The sequence below is a fragment of the Hippocampus zosterae genome, chromosome 17, assembly GCF_025434085.1.
Source record: "Hippocampus zosterae strain Florida chromosome 17, ASM2543408v3, whole genome shotgun sequence".
In the NCBI taxonomy this organism is placed as follows: Eukaryota; Metazoa; Chordata; class Actinopteri; order Syngnathiformes; family Syngnathidae; genus Hippocampus; species Hippocampus zosterae.
This window is the reverse complement of record NC_067467.1, coordinates 2,395,944-2,415,528: the sequence shown is the minus strand read 5'-3', so window position 1 is coordinate 2,415,528 and position 19,585 is coordinate 2,395,944. Positions and strand designations below refer to the sequence as shown.

The 19,585-nt window shown below is 46.8% G+C and overlaps 2 protein-coding genes across 2 annotated transcripts; both read left to right on the top strand.

The window, feature by feature from the left end:
- The first annotated feature begins 348 nt into the window (after positions 1-348).
- xylt2 (xylosyltransferase II) lies at positions 349-9,934 on the top strand. Its single transcript, XM_052049149.1, has 11 exons — positions 349-530; positions 2,999-3,542; positions 3,652-3,827; positions 4,784-4,986; positions 5,384-5,464; positions 5,939-6,155; positions 6,240-6,416; positions 6,506-6,762; positions 6,890-7,085; positions 7,198-7,531; positions 8,224-9,934. The coding sequence occupies exons 1-11, from the start codon at positions 399-401 to the stop codon at positions 8,544-8,546; spliced, it is 2,640 nt and encodes an 879-aa protein (XP_051905109.1). The 5' UTR covers positions 349-398; the 3' UTR covers positions 8,547-9,934.
- A 1,903-nt stretch (positions 9,935-11,837) lies between these two features.
- On the top strand, positions 11,838-19,216 carry LOC127589864 (ras-related protein Rab-37-like). Its single transcript, XM_052049183.1, has 9 exons — positions 11,838-12,341; positions 13,086-13,196; positions 14,919-14,960; positions 15,724-15,790; positions 15,918-15,970; positions 16,296-16,361; positions 16,999-17,055; positions 17,156-17,232; positions 18,002-19,216. The coding sequence occupies exons 1-9, from the start codon at positions 12,231-12,233 to the stop codon at positions 18,105-18,107; spliced, it is 690 nt and encodes a 229-aa protein (XP_051905143.1). The 5' UTR covers positions 11,838-12,230; the 3' UTR covers positions 18,108-19,216.
- Positions 19,217-19,585: the final 369 nt, after the last annotated feature.

Genomic DNA, 19,585 nt, shown 5'->3' with positions numbered 1-19,585 from the left:
TGGAGAGGTAAAAATACTTCATTACTGCTCCCCACCAGCATCTTTACTGTTTTGGGGCATTATGAATTCAAGTATTATCAATCTGAAATAAGATATTTACATTCACCACAATATACCTCTACTTGCATGGAAGCACCCGAACAAGTGTGGCAACTTTTTACACCTCAATTTAGGACATTTTGCTAGGACAGAGGACTTAATGTTTTTTCAGGACATATTCATTTTGCGTAAGTGTTCTAATTAACCGTAAGTGGAGCACCCAAGGACGAATTCCCGAGTGAACAAGAATGGTCGTCAATTTGAGGAGAGCGGGGGCGCGCAACGCTTTGCGTGCGCGCGCTTCGCCGACGAAGCGATCCAGGCTCTCTACTTCAAGTTAACAAACCGAAGGGGGAAAAATGGTGGCCAGCGCGAGAGTGCAGAAGCTCCTCCGACGATACAAACTCGCGATTGCCGCCGCCATAACCATCCTCCTCATCCAAGGTCTCGTCGTGTGGAGCTTGAAAAGTCTGGAAGAGGGCGAGGCGCAGGTGAGCAACGATCCACTCGTTCTTTTACCGGGATGACGCGGATTTCCGCTCGGTTTATTTGGAGCCGCTAACCGCTAGCTTAGCTCCGTGTCACTTTAGATGGGGCAGAGCTAGCCGAGAAGGGGCAGAGCTAGCCGAGAAGGGGCACAGCTAGCCGAGAAGGGGCACAGCTAGCCGAGAAGGGGCTTCGCTGGGACTCGATCGAAGTCAGCCTTGACTGTCACTAGACCGATCGTACTTGGCAATTCACAAACCAAACATAACTCTTAAAAAAGTCCAATGATATGTTGGATGACCAGGATTGTTTGGTCATACACTCGAACAGTCCCTGTGCCTGATGTACTTGTGGAGAAAAGATTGTTACGATCGCGCTGCAATGCATAAATTTTTCTTGTAATGTAGCATATGATACGTCTGCTTCACTTTTCGGGTTTCGAATCTCGTCTTCGGTCCGACTTTGTGGCGTTTGCATGCAATTCTCTGCGTGCTCGCTTGGGTTTTCATGCCCCGTTGCAAAACACGCACAAAGTCAGATGGGATAGCCACAAGCTCCCCCGTGACTTTAATGAGGATAAACCGTAGAGAAAGTGCGTGGATGCATGGATTATTATACTCATTATAATCCCTCAAACGGAAATTAAACACATACTTTGCATATTTATGTCGCACAGCACGTAGAGATTCGGATGGGTGCATGCAAGGTCAAGTGTCAGAGTGGAAAAGGTGCAAAAAGTGCCACCAGTCGTCATAGAGCAGACTAGCATCGCTCCAACAATTTGAACCCAAGACCCTCTTAATTTCAAAGCCCAAATCCTAACAAATGAAATGCTTTTAATTTTAAACTTATTTTAAATACACCTCGTTGTGGCATTTGGGCACGTTTTGTGTGTTAATGTTACCTGACACCTGAGGTGAAAGGCAACTAAAGATCTTTGAATGATGAAAAGTTTGTGTTTTGCATGTGATTTGACATTCTGTTGTTGTTGTTTTTTTTGGTCTCAGCCAAATTAAGCAGCCCTGATCAAGACGTATGCAGTCATTTTTGTTTTTCTGATCTGTCATGCTAAATTGGTCACTTTACTCCATCTCGTACATGCAACAGGATCACACACGTCAATGCTCGTTTGAACACTCAAATTTCAGGCCGAAGCATTCAAAATTAAACCCCGCTCTGTAAATCCCCCAAAATGGGTGGGTTGAACTCGAAAGCTTTATGGTCCTTGCATCGACTTGCTTCTTTCGTAATCTAATTATGCGGCGACGTGCCCGTCAATTTTAAGCACACCCTAATAACACCGAGTCATCACAATGTGTTCTATGAAAATCTTCCACATAAAAGGGGAAGGACTGAAAAGACCGAAAAGTCCTTATCGGCGTCGGCGAGAACTTGACGCTCGGAGCGGCCGCCCGCTTCATAGAATGGCGATGCCGACATGCTTTTCCTCCCCATTAATTGGAAAGCAAAGTCTGACGAGCCTGGCTTTGAATCAGAACCTTTTGTCCCGCCGGTGTTAATTAAAAGCTGTGCAAATGCCTGATAAGGAAAAGTGAAACGTTAGCTACATGAGGATGTTCGTCGTCTTTAGTAAAGTGTGTCACACATTTATTAGCACTAGTAAGTATTTTTCTCAGATACAGCGTCAAGCCAACAAAACAAAATGTAAACTCTAATTAAACGATGTCATTTCCACTCTTTGTTCGTCTTCATGTCGCAAACTCTTCATCGGATACTTGTTACTAGGCAGAATTGTTCTTTTATGTTCCTTGCCGCTGTCGTGACGGCTTTCAGGGAGGCGGCGATTGTAAGCGGCAGTGCCGTTTTGGTTGGCAAGCGGTTTACAGGCCGACTGGTGTGTTATTTCCCTCCTTACCCCACCGCAAAGCTCCGGCCCTCGAATGCTTCTGTCATCTTTGGCGAGTAGGCCCGGCAACTGTAGGACACGAGGCAGCTCAGGTCCCACCTCATCTGCTGATAGCAATGCAAGAAAAAAAAGTGAGGGTGCCAAACTCACCGAATGATGGAATGCATGTCCAATCATGCACATCGTTCACACTGTATATACGCGGGTGTCTTTGAATGTCTGTCGGGCGGTGGAGCTCCCTGATTATGATTTTCAAGCTGTTCCGATCTTTGAGGTTTGGATGCCGTTTTTCCTGCGTGTGTGGAATGCGCGCAAAGACGTCACCAGCGCATGTTTTTTTCCCCCTGCAATCTTTGCCATGGGGTGGGCTGGCTCAGCTTTCTGCAGTGATTCATTGGGTTTGTTATGTCTCTCCCCAAATGTTTGTGTGCAGATTAGCTTCCAGAAAAAAAAAAAAAAATCAACCGAGCTAAAAAGATATCTTTGCGGCGAAGCGTAATGTGGTCTTTTAAGGTTTCCTGGTATCATCAAAATGGATGTGCCAAAAGGTTTGATTTTGTATGTTGTGGTTTTCCTCTGTCACTCACTCTCAGCTTTCCTCCATAGAAAAAAACAAGACGCTCTAAACTGCCCGACAACAGCAGCCAGGACCAGAAGAGGGATCTCGCGCTATTAGAAAGACACAACCCGGTGTCTGGGAGTAACAAGGGCAGATGGAAGGGCAGGCTGGAAAGGACAGGAGGCACGGCAACCGGCGCGCTAAGAAAAGGGAACAGCCGAAGACAAGGAAAGCCGGCGATCAGGCTTAAGAAACCCCTCGAGCAGGGCCAAACCGGCACCGGATTGGATGGCGTTGCGCCACATGACCCGTCCAGTAACTTGAGCGATCTGCGAGGTGGTGCCGATGGCTTGATGGCAGCCCGGTTACCCGCTGCCGCCTTACCGGGTGAGCCGGGCAGCGTGGACGGGGCACACCAAGCCCCCAACGGTGATTTTGAGGCCAAATGTCAGATCAAAGGCAAGGACGCGTGGTCCGCCCTGCATCGTGCCGGCTCACAGCAGTGTCGCCAGGACATCGCCAACATCGTGTGCATGCATCAGGCCGGGCAGCTCATGCCAGATGCCCTTCCGCAATTCTGCCCCCACCTTGGTGAGAACCCGCCACGCGATGCACACATATCAGGCTCGCGGTCTGTTTTTTTAGCCCCATACCTTTAAAAAAAAAAGTGTTTTTTTTTTTTAATGTCTTCCTTCATCAGGTGTATCAAGTGCAGTTCAGTCACTCGGGGAGCTGGACAACAGCCTGGCCAAGATTGAGGACCCCGTCCGCGTGGTTTTTGTCTTGATGGTCCACGGCCGCTCGGTACGGCAGCTCAAGCGTCTCATTAAAGCCATATACCACTCGGATCACTTCTACTACATCCACGTAGACAAGGTAAGATAAGAAAACCTTTATTCGTCTCGCAACGGAGAAATTCCCAATTCACAGCAGCAAAGTTAAAAGAAGGCGGAGTCTGTCACCATTCTTATGAAGCAGTCGGAAAATGAGAAATGGATGTGATTTTTGTCACCTTTTTTTGCGGAGGGGGGGGCTGTTGGATGCCCCGAGCTTAAAAAAAAAAAAGTGTTGTCCGCCGGTGTGATGTAGGCTACATTTATCCTACAGTTCTAACAGCATGGTTGAGGGGATTAGAATAAAGCAAAGTTATTCTTAGCAGCTGGATTTAGCGGACTCCGCCATCACGTGCCGTTGGAATTCAACCTGCTGCTGGTGTGAGTTCTGAGACTTTGCATTTATATCGGTTGCACTACGAGTGTTTTCTTTTAAATGGCTCGAGGGCAAAGGATATCTGCGGTATTTGTTTGTGGTGTTTTTAGAGCGTCTATCTTGACTCATCTGGTTGTGCCCCCACGTGATTCATTCCTGTCAACTGCTTATCACACCAGAAACTTGAATTCGGTGCGTTGGTCTGGAAACAAGTCACTGTTAATTCAGCAAACGCATCTCCCAACGTGATTTATTTTTCCCCGCGACTCGTGCAGTTTTACGATAGTTGTAATGGTTCCGCATGCATCGATGTTCCCCCTCGATTGCGCAATCGCCGTTGAGCAGTTTCTCCCGAGTATGATTTCTGATGATTTATTCTACTGTCACTTTGACAAGAAAATGTTTGCTACTATTTTTATAGATTTTTTTTTTTTTATAGCTCTATGATTCATGCTTTAGTGTTGTGACATTTCATTCTCTTTCCGCGCGTGTGTGTGTGTGTGTGTGTATCATTTTGCCGTGGTACCACACCAAAACATGACGTGTTAACATGAAGAGCTTGTCACCCGAAAAAAAAAAAATCCTTGTGTCTTCCTTTGACCTCCTGCTCCGAACCCTTCCAGCGGTCGGGCTACATGCATCGCGAAGTCCTCCAAATAGCCCAGCAGTACCCAAATATTCGTGCCACGCCCTGGAGGATGGTGACCATCTGGGGGGGTGCCAGCTTGCTGAAAGCGTACTTGCGCAGCATGACGGATCTCCTCTCCATGAGGGACTGGAAGTGGGACTTTTTCATCAACCTCAGCGGCACGGACTTCCCCACCAGGTTGGTCAGCCAAATTTATAGAAACAATGTCGACCACACATAACCCCCCCCCCCCCCCCCCATATCGATGAGAGCAAGTCTCCATAAAGCTTTGTGGAGTTGGCTCAATCTTTTTGGCATTGTTTCCTCATCTATCTGCCTCATCCATAAATCACCATTTTGGGTGCTACTTCTCAACTTCTCATTTTGGAATACGCGATTAAGCAAAAGACGCGTTCAGCAGAATTTTGGGGAAAGTCATCCACGGGACTAACGATAAATGTACTCATCCTCTGATGTACAGTTTGAATGAAAAAGTTGTTCCTTACATAAATGTGTAATCAGTGCATTCCAAAGAATTTTTTTTAAAAATGTGGTTTCCTCACTTAACCTTATTTTTTTTTTTTTTACGCAACAGGACTAATGATGAGCTGGTAGCCTTTTTATCACAACATAGAGACAAGAACTTCCTCAAGTCCCATGGCAGAGAGAACGCCAGGTGAGGCTGCTTGGTGTGAAATACATTAAAAAAACAAATCAGTTTAAGCCGCAAATTTGAATTGAAAATTGTGTGGGTTTTTTTTTTTTACACAAGCATCATTATTAAAAAGATTATGGTTTTGTAAATGTAGTCACATTTTTCTTAATTAGTAATCACATGAATGAAAGAACTCAACAAAATGTAACCAGGGGCGGAAAAAAATGGAGCTAATAAAAGTCAGCGGCAATTACAGTATGTAACCATGCTGGCACACTGGTTTAGCTTGGAGTGATGACAAACTCGCATGACATTTTCTGCTGTTGGTCTACAAATCGGTGATGAGATGAAGCACCTTCTGAGCAGTTGACACGACTTATGGCGCTAATCAGTGGGCAAGAAAAATCCTTTCACCCTGGCATTCACAAATCTGTGGTCAAGCCATCTTGGAAAATGCTTCGCCAATCAATCGGCGCGACTTGCTTTGTGTTCAAGGTTCATTAAGAAGCAGGGCCTCGATCGCCTGTTCCACGAGTGCGACAACCACATGTGGCGCCTGGGAGAGCGCAACATCCCGGAGGGCCTGGAAGTGTCAGGCGGCTCGGATTGGTTTGCACTCACCCGCCGTTTTGTGGAGTACGTCATCAATTCCCAGGACGAGCTGGTGTCGGGGCTGAAGCGGTTCTATTCCTATACCCTGCTCCCCGCTGAGGTGAGTCGGCCACAGGTGGGCCCTCACGGTTCCGATGCGACTCTGCCTCCGCCTCGCAAAACCCGCTTTCCGCTCTCTTGACAGTCTTTCTTCCACACCGTGCTGGGAAACAGTCACATGTGCGACAGCCTGGTGGACAACAACCTGCGTGTGACCAACTGGAATCGTAAACTGGGCTGTAAATGCCAGTACAAGCACATTGTGGATTGGTGTGGCTGCTCCCCCAATGACTTCAAACCCCAAGATCTCATTCGCATCCAGGTGAGTGAGTCAGCACAAGACAAAACGGCATTGACGTGCTTTGTTGCCACTGATTGTCTTGGTTTTTTTTTTTTTTTTTTTAACCACAGCAATTGTCCCGACCGACATTCTTTGCACGCAAATTTGAGGCTTCGGTAAACCAGGAAGCCATTGACATCCTGGACACCCACCTGTATGGCCAGTATGCACCAGGAACTGTTGCCATTAAGGCGTACTGGGAGAACCAGTTTGAGCAGATGGATGGCGTGGGCTCGCTCACTGACGTGGCACTCACCGCTCACGCTTCTTTGTTTCGACTGGGCCTGAAAAGTCTTGCAACACCTCAGGGCGGAAAAGAGGCCTGCAGGTCCGGAAAACTTTTGGGAGTTATAAAGTGATACAGATGTTTTGTTTTTAACTTAAATTATTTGTTTTTTTTAAGTTTGCCATCTAAATAACACAATGCCCCCCCGCCCCCTCTCCCATCGAGACAGGTTTGAAACTATCGGCTACCCTTCGTCAGTGCACTTGTACTTCTATGATGACCGCTTTCAAGGGTACTTGATACGTCAGGAGGTTCAAGCTGCGGGAACAAAGGTCAAGGAGTCAATCGAGACGTGGGCTGTGCCCCAGGCGGCGTTGGTGCTTGAGAAAAATCTGAAGGAGTTTGAAAGGCTCAAAAACATTGAGGTGAGCACACTAAGGGGATTCGCGTCAGATGGATTCAACGCTGTTCTAAAAAAAAAAAAGAATACTAACATAAAGTATGTATTTATAAACCTGTGATGCTTTTCCCAAACAGATCGGAACAGAATGGGATCCGAAGGAAAGAGTATTTCGTAATTTTGGCGGGCTCATCGGACCTTTGGATGAACCGCTTGCAGTTCAGAAATGGGCCCGAGGACCCAACCTCACAGCCACCATCGTGTGGATTGACCCGGGCCAGGTGGTGGCGGCTTCTTACGACATTAAAGTGGACGCAGACGCAGAATACACCCAGTACAAGCCACCGCTGCAGCGCCCCCTACGGCCTGGCGTTTGGATGGTACGCGTCTTGAAACAGTGGGAGCACGTGGCCCAAGTTCGTTTTCTCGTCATGCCTTTGAGCTTCAAAGATAAGGAGCCGCTGCGCAAAGGTGAGGCTTATTTTTATTTTATTTAAAAAAAAATATTATTAGTTGATGTTTATTGGGCTCAAATCAAATCCCACAAATAGCCGAATCTAAATAACTCACGTGCACATCCCAGTCAACATGATAGTATCCAATATTTTGCGTTTGGAAAAGCTGCAAGACATGATGTTCAGGTGTAGTGAAGACTGAAGTTCAAAGCAGAACCACCAGATGGCAGAATATTATTTCTGGGAGCAGTTTATTATTCCCTAAGATCCAGCTAGCGTTTAAGAAGGCTTAGAAATGTCCTCCCAGTTTTCAGTTTTTTTTCACAGTTCCATTCATCCATATCTATTTTCTATACTGCTTGCCCCGGTATTGGGAAAGCTAACTTTGGCGGAACGTAGACGACACGGTGGAGTGGTTGCCAGTTACCCTCAGGGAATGTGTGGAGATGCAATCGCATTCAGCAGTGACTTTGTGGAAACTGAAGCCACGCCATAGTCAACGATCAGGCACTGCATGAAATTCCACGTAGTTGATCTTCATCACAATACCAGAAAATGAAGAAATGCATTCCTATAAGGAGATTGTTCTGGATTGTTGTTCATCTCATAGCATTTGATTGCGGTTGATCCGACATTTTCAGCACCCATCAAAATAAAATAATTGTCATTGTGCTTTCTTTGTCTGTCCACATGAATGCCTGCCCACAGACAAGGACAGTTGGCTCCACGCGGGTCCGCCGGGAAATTTGTATCTGGAGCAGAGCTTCCAGCAGTTGAGTTCCATCCTGAAGCTGCCGCCTCAAGAGCCCGCCATGCTGGAAGCGCAACGCAACGCCATGTTGGTGGGCCCGCCCCTCGAAGCGTGGGTCGACCGCAGTGTGGCGAACTTCTGGGTTATCGGGGATATGTGCGCCACGCAGACTTCATCTTGCACCGCCTTGGAGCCGTGCTCCAAAACGACGTGGAGCTCCCTGTCCCCGGATCCCAAGTCTGAACTGGGTCCAGTTAAAAGTGACGGGAGAATCAGGTAGCCCCAGTGGAGGGGGGCCGGGGGGGGGCTGTTACAGGAAGAGGATGCCTGTGCCGGAGGCTTCAAGCGGCAACGAGAGCTCCGAGCGAACCATTTTGGCTCCAAGCTCAAGGCCTCAAAAACATGACATCTTGCACTGAAGAGTCACGACGTTCTCAGTAGAAATGACTTGCGAGAGGTGAACGCTGGAAATTTGCACATTGACGATTGCGAGCCCAGGGAGTTTTCTTCGGTTTGCAGGATGGTATGAATGCCTGATGCATTTTTTTTTTTTAATTCCGTGCTGACAAACAGCGATGGTTCCGAGACCAGTAGGCGAATGAAACATCGCCCTTCACCAATGGTCAGTTTTTCTCGACTTGGGGGTCAGGATGCAGTTTGAGCTCAACTACAGTCTTCTTGCCCTGTTTCTGTTCTCATCCGATGACCGGAACAAAACTTGGGGGTCGTGTTATGCTTATTTTGAAGCATTTTATATCGGAAACGTGGAACGGTCGCAGTACCAAAATTCAGTTGATTACGTTGTGATGGCAAAAGTTGTGGGACACTCACGACGCAAGTATTGATTCCTTGTCTCACTCATCTGTTTTTGCTAAATATTTTTTTACACATGTAGACATGTTCTAACATTTCAAAAGGTATTTGGTGTGAATGCTAAAAACCTTCTTTGTGGTCCCAGAAAGTATCTGGAAACTCGGCAGATACCTTCATTCGACGTCCCCATGATCCGAAAACGTGGGTTGATCTCTTCTATAACCACTGCTTCTAATTTTGAAGCCAACGTAGGAAAGGAATTTCAAAGTCTCGTTACACTTCACGACGCCCGTGCATTGGTTGAACACTTAACGTCCTCTGACCGGAAAGGATAAACACTGTATGCTTTTATTTTTTTTTGTGTGTGTTTTTAGAATTCTCGAAAGATAAATCGAAGCTGCCTTTATTTGACTGAGATTACTTGTTTACTGCAAGTTAAAGGGTCCCAAGATGTGCAATTTCTGCCTGCTCGGTCTGCATCTTAGTTTGCAATTTTAACACATGTAATGTGTTCTTTTTGTTGTTGTTATTCTTAAAATTTGTGTTTTTCAAGTGACCTTGTATACCTTGCACAGTGCAGTTGCTTCAGTGAAGCCCCATGTCTGTAAAAAGAGAACTGCAGATGTTATTTTTTTATACTGTGTACTGTTTGCGAACAAGTGTGTCAATGTGTCTTTTCAATTTTAAACTAGTATCAAAACTTGTGGTTTTAGCTACTTCGATTTTATTTCCTGGTCAGTGATGGAGAGGTTGAGTTTTCCGTCCTTTGCTGCTTTGGTACTCTAAGGAGGTCTTCGGGGTGGGCTCGTGTACACCGTGGGTCTCCAACAAGTCAATAAAAAGGACACAGATATCCACATTTTGCACTCCATTTTCCTGTTAGATTAGTCACCTGCACGAAATCATAAAATAATTTAGTATAAATGCGATAATGTTTCACAATGAATCCAACCAAGTGAATGTGTTCATCTGCTGCATTCATTAGGGCGATTATGAGCGTCATTATGTCCCTCGTCAATGGCCCCGACAATTCAGATGGATGCCATGCTCTGAAGGAATCTAATTTTGCGTTGCCATGGAAACATCCAGCTTCTAAGCTGCTGAGAATGCGAAATGAACCTGAACTCTGTATAGGAAGTCATCTTTTCGCCAAAGGCTTGCTGGTGGTAAAATGTGAGTTGGTTTGGAAGCGTGAGCTGCACAAAGTGGCTGGGGAGAGGGAAGCCTGGACTTCCCGAGTGTCAAGGCGCTGCACCCGCGATCAGCTGACCCCTGATAAGCAGAGGAAGATGGATGGATGATTGGAGTAGTAAGAAAAAAATATATCTTCCCGCCCAGTTTCTAAAATGGAAAAGCCCACTCTCGCACCAGGGCAATTTAATCTCCGGGTCCTTCACCTCCACCACCGTGGGCATCGCTTTCACAGTGAGCGCACTTCCTTCCACGCACTCACTCAACCAAGAGTTTGTTTTGCAAGATTCCACCTCCCACCCTCACACAAGCTGCTACATTCATCTGAGTGATGAGAAGGACAGGCCTCACGGCAGGCTGTCCGGACTCAAGTTATGACATAACAGAAGCCGTTTTTTTTTGGGGGGGGGGGGGTACTCATTTTGCTAGTTCCAATGTTTTGTTTTTAGCGTAATCGGTCACGTGACCGAGAAGCGTGGCTTGACGTAAGTCAAGCGTGACGCAGACGGATGTAAAACATCTTTCATATTCCGACATAAATAAAACGGAATTAAGGCAAGTTCTTTCTGTGCGGCCCGGTACCAAATGCCCCGCGGACCGGCGGTTGGGGACCGCTGTTCTAATGGACACTATGATACCTATAAAACATGAAGGGAATACCTTTGTGGATGCAGTTTTTTTTTTGTTTGCACAAGTGCATCTAATGTCGGAACCGACGACCATCTGCTGGTATTTTGCTGCATAAATGTTTGTCAGCTTTGACATTTAAAGATCACGGTCTTCTCTTCATACTGACTCGCATTTGGTGGCACATCTCATGAAATGTTAACAGCAAGAGTTTACGGGAAGCGTTGCTGATATTTGTCCAATATTGATCAAACAGCATTTAGGTGTGTTGTGGAATATCTTCAGAGGTTTTATTTTTAGTCTACTCTTTTTCATGTGGGATGAAACCAGTCAGTTCCAAAATCACTCAATCAGCGCCATCAATGTTGCCAACTTGTTTTCAGAAGATGCTCCACAACTGTCTATTTGTTGATTTAAAATCCATTATTTTAGATTACCGTGCGATAAAATGCAATGCTAATTTGGTATCAGTGTTTTTTTTAATGACGAACGCTAGGGGGAGCTAAACACTGTAGGGAAATACACATTGAATTGTTAAATTGACCCTTGTTGAAAAGATTTGATACGTACGACATGTTAATTAAGCAACCGAGTCTTTTTTAAATAGAATCTGTTCTTAACGAGAGCAAATGTTGGCGGTTGGTTGTCTGTTAAGAAGAGTAAGAGAGAGGGAAATGATTCAGGGCAGAAATAACCAATGAAAGATGGTAACTGTGACGTCTTCACTGTGGTCATGAATGAAATGTTCGAACACAAGGGGCGTTCAAATGAATTAGGTAAAAAATAAATCAGTCAATATGGGCAACACCTGTCTCCTCTCGTCTGACCCCTTCAGCTGTTTTGGGTACAATATAAGCCTCGGGGCTGTACCAAATGATTTTTCACTCATGAAACACACGCTCACGCACGTGCGTGCGCGCACTCGCACGCTGGCGCCGCGCACACTTCGTCAATTCATATCGTCTGCCCACGCCAGGATGCAAAGCAGAGAAATGTTTCCGCCCGTGTGTCATCTTCCGCTCTCATAACTGCTCGATGCTTCAGAATTAGCCCCTTCGCGTTTCCCCTCCCCCTTGCATTTATTTTTATTTATTTTATTTTTGGGGGGTAACTCAACGCTGAAGCGTTTTCCATTATTTTTTTCCTCCTGGTGATCATCATTTTTGGGACCGCACAGCATGCGAGCTAAAGGGCTGGAGACTGGCGGAGACTCGGACTGAGATCTACACTCAACATAAACACCGATCCACACACAACACTGTGTGCGTCCTTACTGGACTACATCTCGGACTAGAGTGGCTTTGGCTCCGTGAACGCATCATTTGCCAACGCGATGTCCATCAGGAAGGCACCGTTGACGCGAAAGCAGTCGAGAAACGGCACGTCCAAATATGTGTTGGAGCGGTGCGCTTCTATTAACGAGTATTATGATATTGCCTTCAAGGTGTGTATTTTTCCTAATATCATCTATATTGTGTTGCGGTATAGTGGTCACAAAGTGTATAGAAGCTTAGACGTGGTGCGTTTGTGTCTTGTTTTAGTGCAGACCCCAAAGTTTGAAATTGGCATTTCTCGCAAGCTAGCGAAAGACTGTAAAGCTTCCCTTTTGTCCACATGTGCCGATGCAAATATTTGTTGAGGGTGTACTTGTTGCACCCCTCCCATTCCCAAAAGCAGGAAAGACACACCTGTTACTGTCGAGATGCTCAAACAATAGCAGAGTTGAGTTAAATGGCACCGAGCAATTACCGCGGTGAGTTGAAGTGAATCAACACTCGCATCGGCGACTTCAATGAGCACACGCGGATAAGGGGGAAGTTGACGAGGCGTTTTGTTGTCGCTCCAGCTGCAGAGCGTCATCATGAGAGATGTTTGCATTTTTTTTGGGGGGGGGGGGGGGGGGGGCAGGTAGACACTGCAACTGAATTGGGCAGAATCTGACTGTAAAACACACACACAGTGTCACATGTCGATGACATCTCAGGAGCAGTCTTGCTATTGCCGAAGCCGCTCATCCTGGAGTTGTTGCGCAATGGCACAACAACAAAATGACTCATGAAACCCTCCATGTTCATTTCCTCCACAGAGGAATCGCAGTTGTTATCAAAAGCATTGTTGCGTTTAATTGGAACCACACCTTTGTGCCCCCCCCCTCCTCTCTGCTAACGGCTTTTGTTCTAATTGATAGGTGATGCTGTTGGGAGACTCCTCCGTGGGAAAGACGTGCATCTTGCTGCGATTTAAAGACGGGGCATTCGTGGGAGGCAACTTTATTGCCACCGTTGGAATAGACTTTAGGGTGAGAGCTATCCTTTTTTTTGGGGGGGGGGAACAATGGCTACTTTTCCTCACATTTGTCTCCTATTCCTGTTACTCTGACAACTGGAAAGCAAAGAGCGAGCCACTCTTGAGTGTGTGCCAATTATCACCCTCGCTTCGTGTGACGGTAACGCCGAATGTACAAATCCTGGCAGCAGGCAGCCAGTGGCGTTCTCGGCCCACTTGCGCCGCCAGGATCCGCCGGCTGCGCCTTACATGGATGCACGCCCACATCCTCGTCTCCTTTGCTCAGCGCTGGCGACGCTCCGAAATCATCCTTACCGCCTGACCTCGAGCAACAAAGAGGCATTATTTGTATTCATGAGCAAATATGAATTTGCCCCCCCGCCCCCCCCGTAAAACCTCAGGGTGGCTCAGGACGCACTCGCTGCACAGTTGTTATGGAATCTGAATCACCGCTCTGTCGGCATAAACACAAAAGTGGTCTTTTAATAGTGTACCCGCTTAACCTTTTTGTTTCATCCAATCAACGCAAAACACTCCGGCTAATGGCGAGACAACTACGGGTGGTTTGGGACGGAAATTGTGTTGCATTAGCCAGAGTGATGTATTGTCTGGACCGAGGGAGACATTAGGGAGCGTAATGATTGCCCGTCCGATAGAGCTTTTGCTGATCCTCTCCGTTGAGGACAATTTTTTTTTCCACCACTCAAGGCTATGCAACAGGTCCTGTGTTCAGGATCCATCGAAAAGCAAAGTGAGACTGAAGAAAGCCATGCGTCCGCCGCCGCCGCCGCGCTGTTCATTCGCCGTCGTAAATAGTCTGCTTCAGGCTCAGCGCGGCTGCGAAAGCGGCTGGAAAATGGAGCCAAACGGTTTGAGTGCCGGGGTTTGTTATTTGTGCATGAAAAGGCAGGCAGTGCTGTTGTCAGCTATGGAACATGGCCGGTCTATTTTCAGCAGGCTTCCTTGTAGCTTGCAGGCTCCTCTCGCATCATTATTGGGGGGGTGGGGGTGGGGGGGGGTAGAAAGCCATGGCAACTAATGCAGGGTTGAACCATGGCCATTCTTCCATAGCACAGTAGTCACCAGGTTGCTGCCTCTGTGAGGTCTGAACATATCTTGAGGGCCGTCCCCCCCCCCGCACATATTTCACGCACATATTTTGGATGCGTATTCATATTCACACTTCCCTTATCTGTGAATTGCTTTCTGGTGGAAGGTTATTGTTGTGGAAAGGTGAGCAAAGCACAATGTCCTGACTTGCACATGGCCGCTGGGCCTGAGAAGACTTTCAGGACGCTGTTTTGTTTTATTTACGGTATTTATTTCTTTTTTTTAACATTACATCACAAAAGCTGCTGTCAAGATTTAAATGTTCTCTCTTGCAATATTCAGTATTTTATTTGGCTTTTGGCTGGAGTGGCTCGCAACAGCTTTCGACCAAACTTTGCCCAGGAAATCATATTTCCGCCTTGTGAGTTAGCAGGAAATGAACAGTAGGAGTCGTTTGATATTTAGCCCATTGTCCTCTCACTGACGCTGTGGCGTGCAGATTTTTTTTTTCGCAATTAACTTTCCCTGGCGGCATTTACAAGCCACTTGTAGTTGTCTCTTTTATTTCGCCACACGCTGCACCTTTGTGCTTTTTTAGTCCCCTCAAATTGGAGGTCATTCGTTTCCTCATACCAACAAGCACGCGCCGCGCCGTCTCACAGCTCTTCTTGCTTGTGCCCCTTAGAATAAAGTGGTCGACGTCGACAACCTGAAAGTCAAACTCCAGGTGAGCGAGCGCGCCTTCCCTCTCCCGTATTTTGCAGCACGCGTGCTCAAAGGCACCCGGTCGTCTATCCTCATAACCTGTTTGTTGAACGGCAGTAGGAGGTGACATAATTAGATACCTCTGCGGTAGCTGGAGGCTTCACCTCTCGGCTCTCCCATGGTTCATCTTGCGTCATACGCTGCCGTTGATGCGGAATTTAACGCCCACGGAGGGTTAAAATCATTTGTGTGGCAGACGGATGTAAAAGCACATTTGATTTGAAAAGCGCAATTGGCTACGGTCGGCGCCACGTGTTTGTCTTTAGATCTGATGGCAGGACGCGTTCTCAATATTACCGTGACCATGAAAAAAGAAAGATTTGTATCTTAGCGCAGACTTTGTGTGAAGTGATTTGTAGTGCTGACAACAAAAAAAAAGGATAGGTGCCATTCAGCAGACTGATGTCAGCAAATTGAAGAGTGTTCTTGACACATTCACGAAACGCTAGCTCGTTAGCACGGAAGCTAACTGCGAAAAGTCGCTACGCAGCTGGAACCCACGACCAGAGACCAACCAACCAAACGCCAGCGAGCGTGAGGGAGCCGGTAAACCCACTTGCCACGTTAGAAACACCCAGCAGAAAATTGGCCGTGACTAGATTTGGGCAACAGACAGTCTATAAGCCATCGCGGTACATTCCTCCGCCGGTCGTTTGCAGTTTGGCTTGTTCAGTGGGGCAGCATTTCTGTTTTGCGTCACTGTGTAATTATGTGGCTTGTTTCAGATCTGGGATACAGCCGGCCAGGAAAGATTCCGAAGCGTGACACACGCCTACTATAGAGATGCCCAAGGTAACCTTTACTTGTTTAGTCTACTTCCTCATACTGCCTTTGTGTGTGTGTGTGTGTGGGAGCGACCTTTCTACAGAGTAAGACATGCGCTCCTTTTTAAAGAGATTGTCTTTTCCTTTTTTTACAGCACTACTTCTGCTTTATGATATCACCAATAAGCCATCATTTGACAATATCAGGGTAAGGTTATTTTATTTGGGGGGGGGGGGGGGCTATGCGCTGCCTTTGTATTGTCAACTTCCTGCTTGTAAAAGCCTCCTTTACAAATCACAATGAGAGCTTCCATTCCCTCTTCCTCCACCGGAAGCGGCACAATGTTATCAAAACAGATCATGAAAAGCAGTAAAAGTGTTCCTCGGGTGGCTCGTTCTCACAGCGATTGATTGATGGGCGTGCCCCCCTCCCATTCGGGGGGGGGGACGGGCACGAGCACGATGCAGTCTTGAGATATTTGTTTGTAAATGTGTCACACATCACTGCTGTCTTCTTCCATTTTTTTTGAAAGGCTTGGTTAAATGAAGTACATGACTATGCCCAGAAGGACGTGGTCATCATGTTGCTCGGCAACAAGGTGAGCAAACCTTTCTTTACTTTTTGTGTTACACAAAAGGAATGGGAGGAGAACTGTGCCATCGTTTACTCCTCATGTGCATGTTCGGAAAAATGCTCACATTTGAACACATGAAGATCAGCACCTCCGCCCCCCGCCATTTTCTTCTTTCACGCGTGAAAACACAAAAGCAGCCCGTCATATATTCGAAACACTATCATGAATTCAGAATCCCTTGCCGGAAACCATTTTCTCCACAATGCGTCTGGTGATGACGAGTGTCCTTGCTGCCAGCAACAGTCGTGAACGAATCTGTCAAAAGGCGCCCTCTGGCGGTTGAGAGCGGACTTTCTGCTCAGTGAGTGGGTCATGTCGTGTCAATGAGGCTTATTTGTGTTGAGAGCAGCTGGGATGGCGGCGTCTGTCCTCCGCTGGAAGTGAATTTTGTGACACTCCTTCGCTCAGCGGGAGCTTTGGCTCGGGAACATCCTCTTATCGGGCAGACATACAAGCAGGGCTGCCGCGTAAGAGGATGAGCCGCGCGGCTGGGCCGACGTTGTGGGCCCTACCTGCTCCGTCACAATGAGCTCAGTGACTCTATGACCTCTAACCTCCAACCTCGGCCCCATTATCTTGTTTTCATCCTGCCGCCTTACAGTCAGACATGGCCGCAGAGCGGGTGATCAAGACGGAGGATGGGGAGAAGTTGGCTAAGGTAAGGTTGCTCTTCTGGAGGGATGGACAAAAACTCCCACAGACGCGGAGCACATTATGAATAGTCTCATAAGCGCATATTTTTTTTGTTTTTGTTGAAGGAATATGGAGTGCCATTTATGGAGACCAGCGCAAAGACTGGCATCAACGTGGAGCTGGCCTTTCTAGCCATCGCAAAGTAAGTGTAAAAGCTGCTTCACGGTGCTTCGCTAATACCCGATACCAACTTCAACACCCAAACACTTTCTACAGTTCTCAAAACGCCACGAAATTCTCAGCCATCCATTTATTTTTCTTTTCGTACATCCACATCACTCAGCTGAATTGACCTGCACCTCACATGCATATACTGTATTCAATTCTTGACGATGAAGAGAATGCCCGAAACCTCAAAATATTTACAGTACTTGTACTTTTCCGTACAGTACCGCTATTTTCATCTAGTGAGGCTGAATTTAAATGGCAAGAAACGTCAAAAGCTCATCTAGAAGCAAAAGTGCTTTGTCAGTGGTTGTAATGGTGAACATTTTCCAGATCCCGTGCACACGGAAGCAAGGATGCCGTCTATAAGAACAAATCAAAGGATTGCAAGGGGCGTTTATTGTCATGTCGCAATATGATGAAGAGCATATACAGATTAACAGTACGTGCTTTCACAATTACAATTGTCCCCGGAGGGCAACCATAACTCGGTTATGATTAAGTTTGACCCTCCGTCATTAGATTGCGCAAGGATAACGACGTTCTGGCGGATGGATGAGTGGACATTTTTTCTTCGAAATGAGCTTTTGAGAAACGAAGAACAGATCTCTTGTTGGTTTTTCTGTTTTCATTTCGCAACCCATCCCTTATATACTCGAGTTGCTCCATCCTACCGCTCATCCGCCCCCTCGCTATCTGACTTCCTTTTGTTCTCTCTCTCTCTCTTTTCCTTTTCGGTCTACCAGGGAGCTGAAGCACAGAACCACACAACAGCCAAACGAGCCCAAGTTCCAGCTGCACGACTACATCGAATCTCAGAAACACAAGACCGGTTGCTGCAGCCTTGTGTAGCTAAAGCCGACACTGGGCTGGCAGACACACACACACACACTCACACACACAGACGGGGATCAAGACGGAGGGATGTGAGGGGGGCGGGGGGGGGGATAAGTAAAGCCAATCCCGGCACTAATCCTCAAAAGTGAGCGTCCTCCTCTTCTCCACTCTACCGAATGACAGTGAATCCGATTGCCATCCCTTCTGAAAAATGTGAATAGCACTCTGTAGAAAAAGTGTTGTGCTCTTTGTGGTGACAGTTGTGATCAAACGAAAAAAGCCAGATTTGACAAAAGCAAAACGCTTAGATCCGTCTGCAGGGATAACGTAGAGCAGGGGGGGTCCAAAGTCGGTGCCGGAGGGCCGCCGTCCTGCCCGTTTTCAGCTCCCCCAGCTGTGACGCACCTGATTCAAATGATCAGCTCGTCAATCCTGATGATGTGAATCAGGTGTGTTGCTCCTGGGAGAGCTGGACCGACTTTGGACACCCCTGACGTAGAGCTCGGTCACGTTTTATATGAACAATCAATATGACTGTTGATTAGGGATTAGAATGACTTTGTCTTCATGTCACATTTCAGAGGCTGTGAACTCGATCCCCTTTTTTTTTGGCCTTACAGTCTTAATCTTCGCCTAGTGTGCAGACGGCGTCCGAGTCGAGCTGTAGCTACATCTCCACATGCGTAATGTTGTTCCAATAAAATCAATGGTTGCAGGGCTCCTGCCCGATGTGTGTGTGTGTGTGTACACACGATACCTTCAGGCTCATACCTGAACTTTATTCAATGATCTGCTACAGGATCTTTCCATGGTTTGCACCGGAGATTATTTCCCGCCCCGCTTCAAGAGTCCCCCAAAACGTTTACTGTACATTCCTTATTTCACAAACACTCTGAAACGTAACCGTGTCTCTTTTTAACAATCGATGTTGTTGTGGAGACTGTACAGAAGCCGTAATCGTTTCATGCACTGTATTGTCTTGATTTGTACAATGTTCATTTTCAATGTTTGCTTGTCACATGTGTTCCTTCTTTTGGAGGTGTCGTGGTGATCACAAAGTGCCATGGAGAGAGAAAAAAAGTGCTTTGTTATCATATTCTATATAAAGTATATTTTGTAATGTATGTGGTGCTGCTTTCTACGCGTGTGCGTGTGTCATGATGAAGGTATTTTGAGGGAAAGCTGTGGGAGTCGGGTTGTGCAGAGGTCAAGAGGCCACAGCGTGGCAGCAGCGAGCCTGTTTATTTTGTGCAACCTCAACGTGTAGAAATGTTCAGTATTTGCAGGCCCACGGTGATGATTCTGCATTCTTTCTGTATCTTAGCGCCATGCGTGATATCTCGATGGTGAACCGCGGTTCTATATACCCGGATTGTATGAAGTGAAGGATGCGGTTGAGTTTGTAAACATGGCGCACATCTGTGATTCACTGTAGCAACCTTCGCACCTCCTCCTCCTCCTCCTCTCACATCTACCGTATGAGTCAGTGTGCA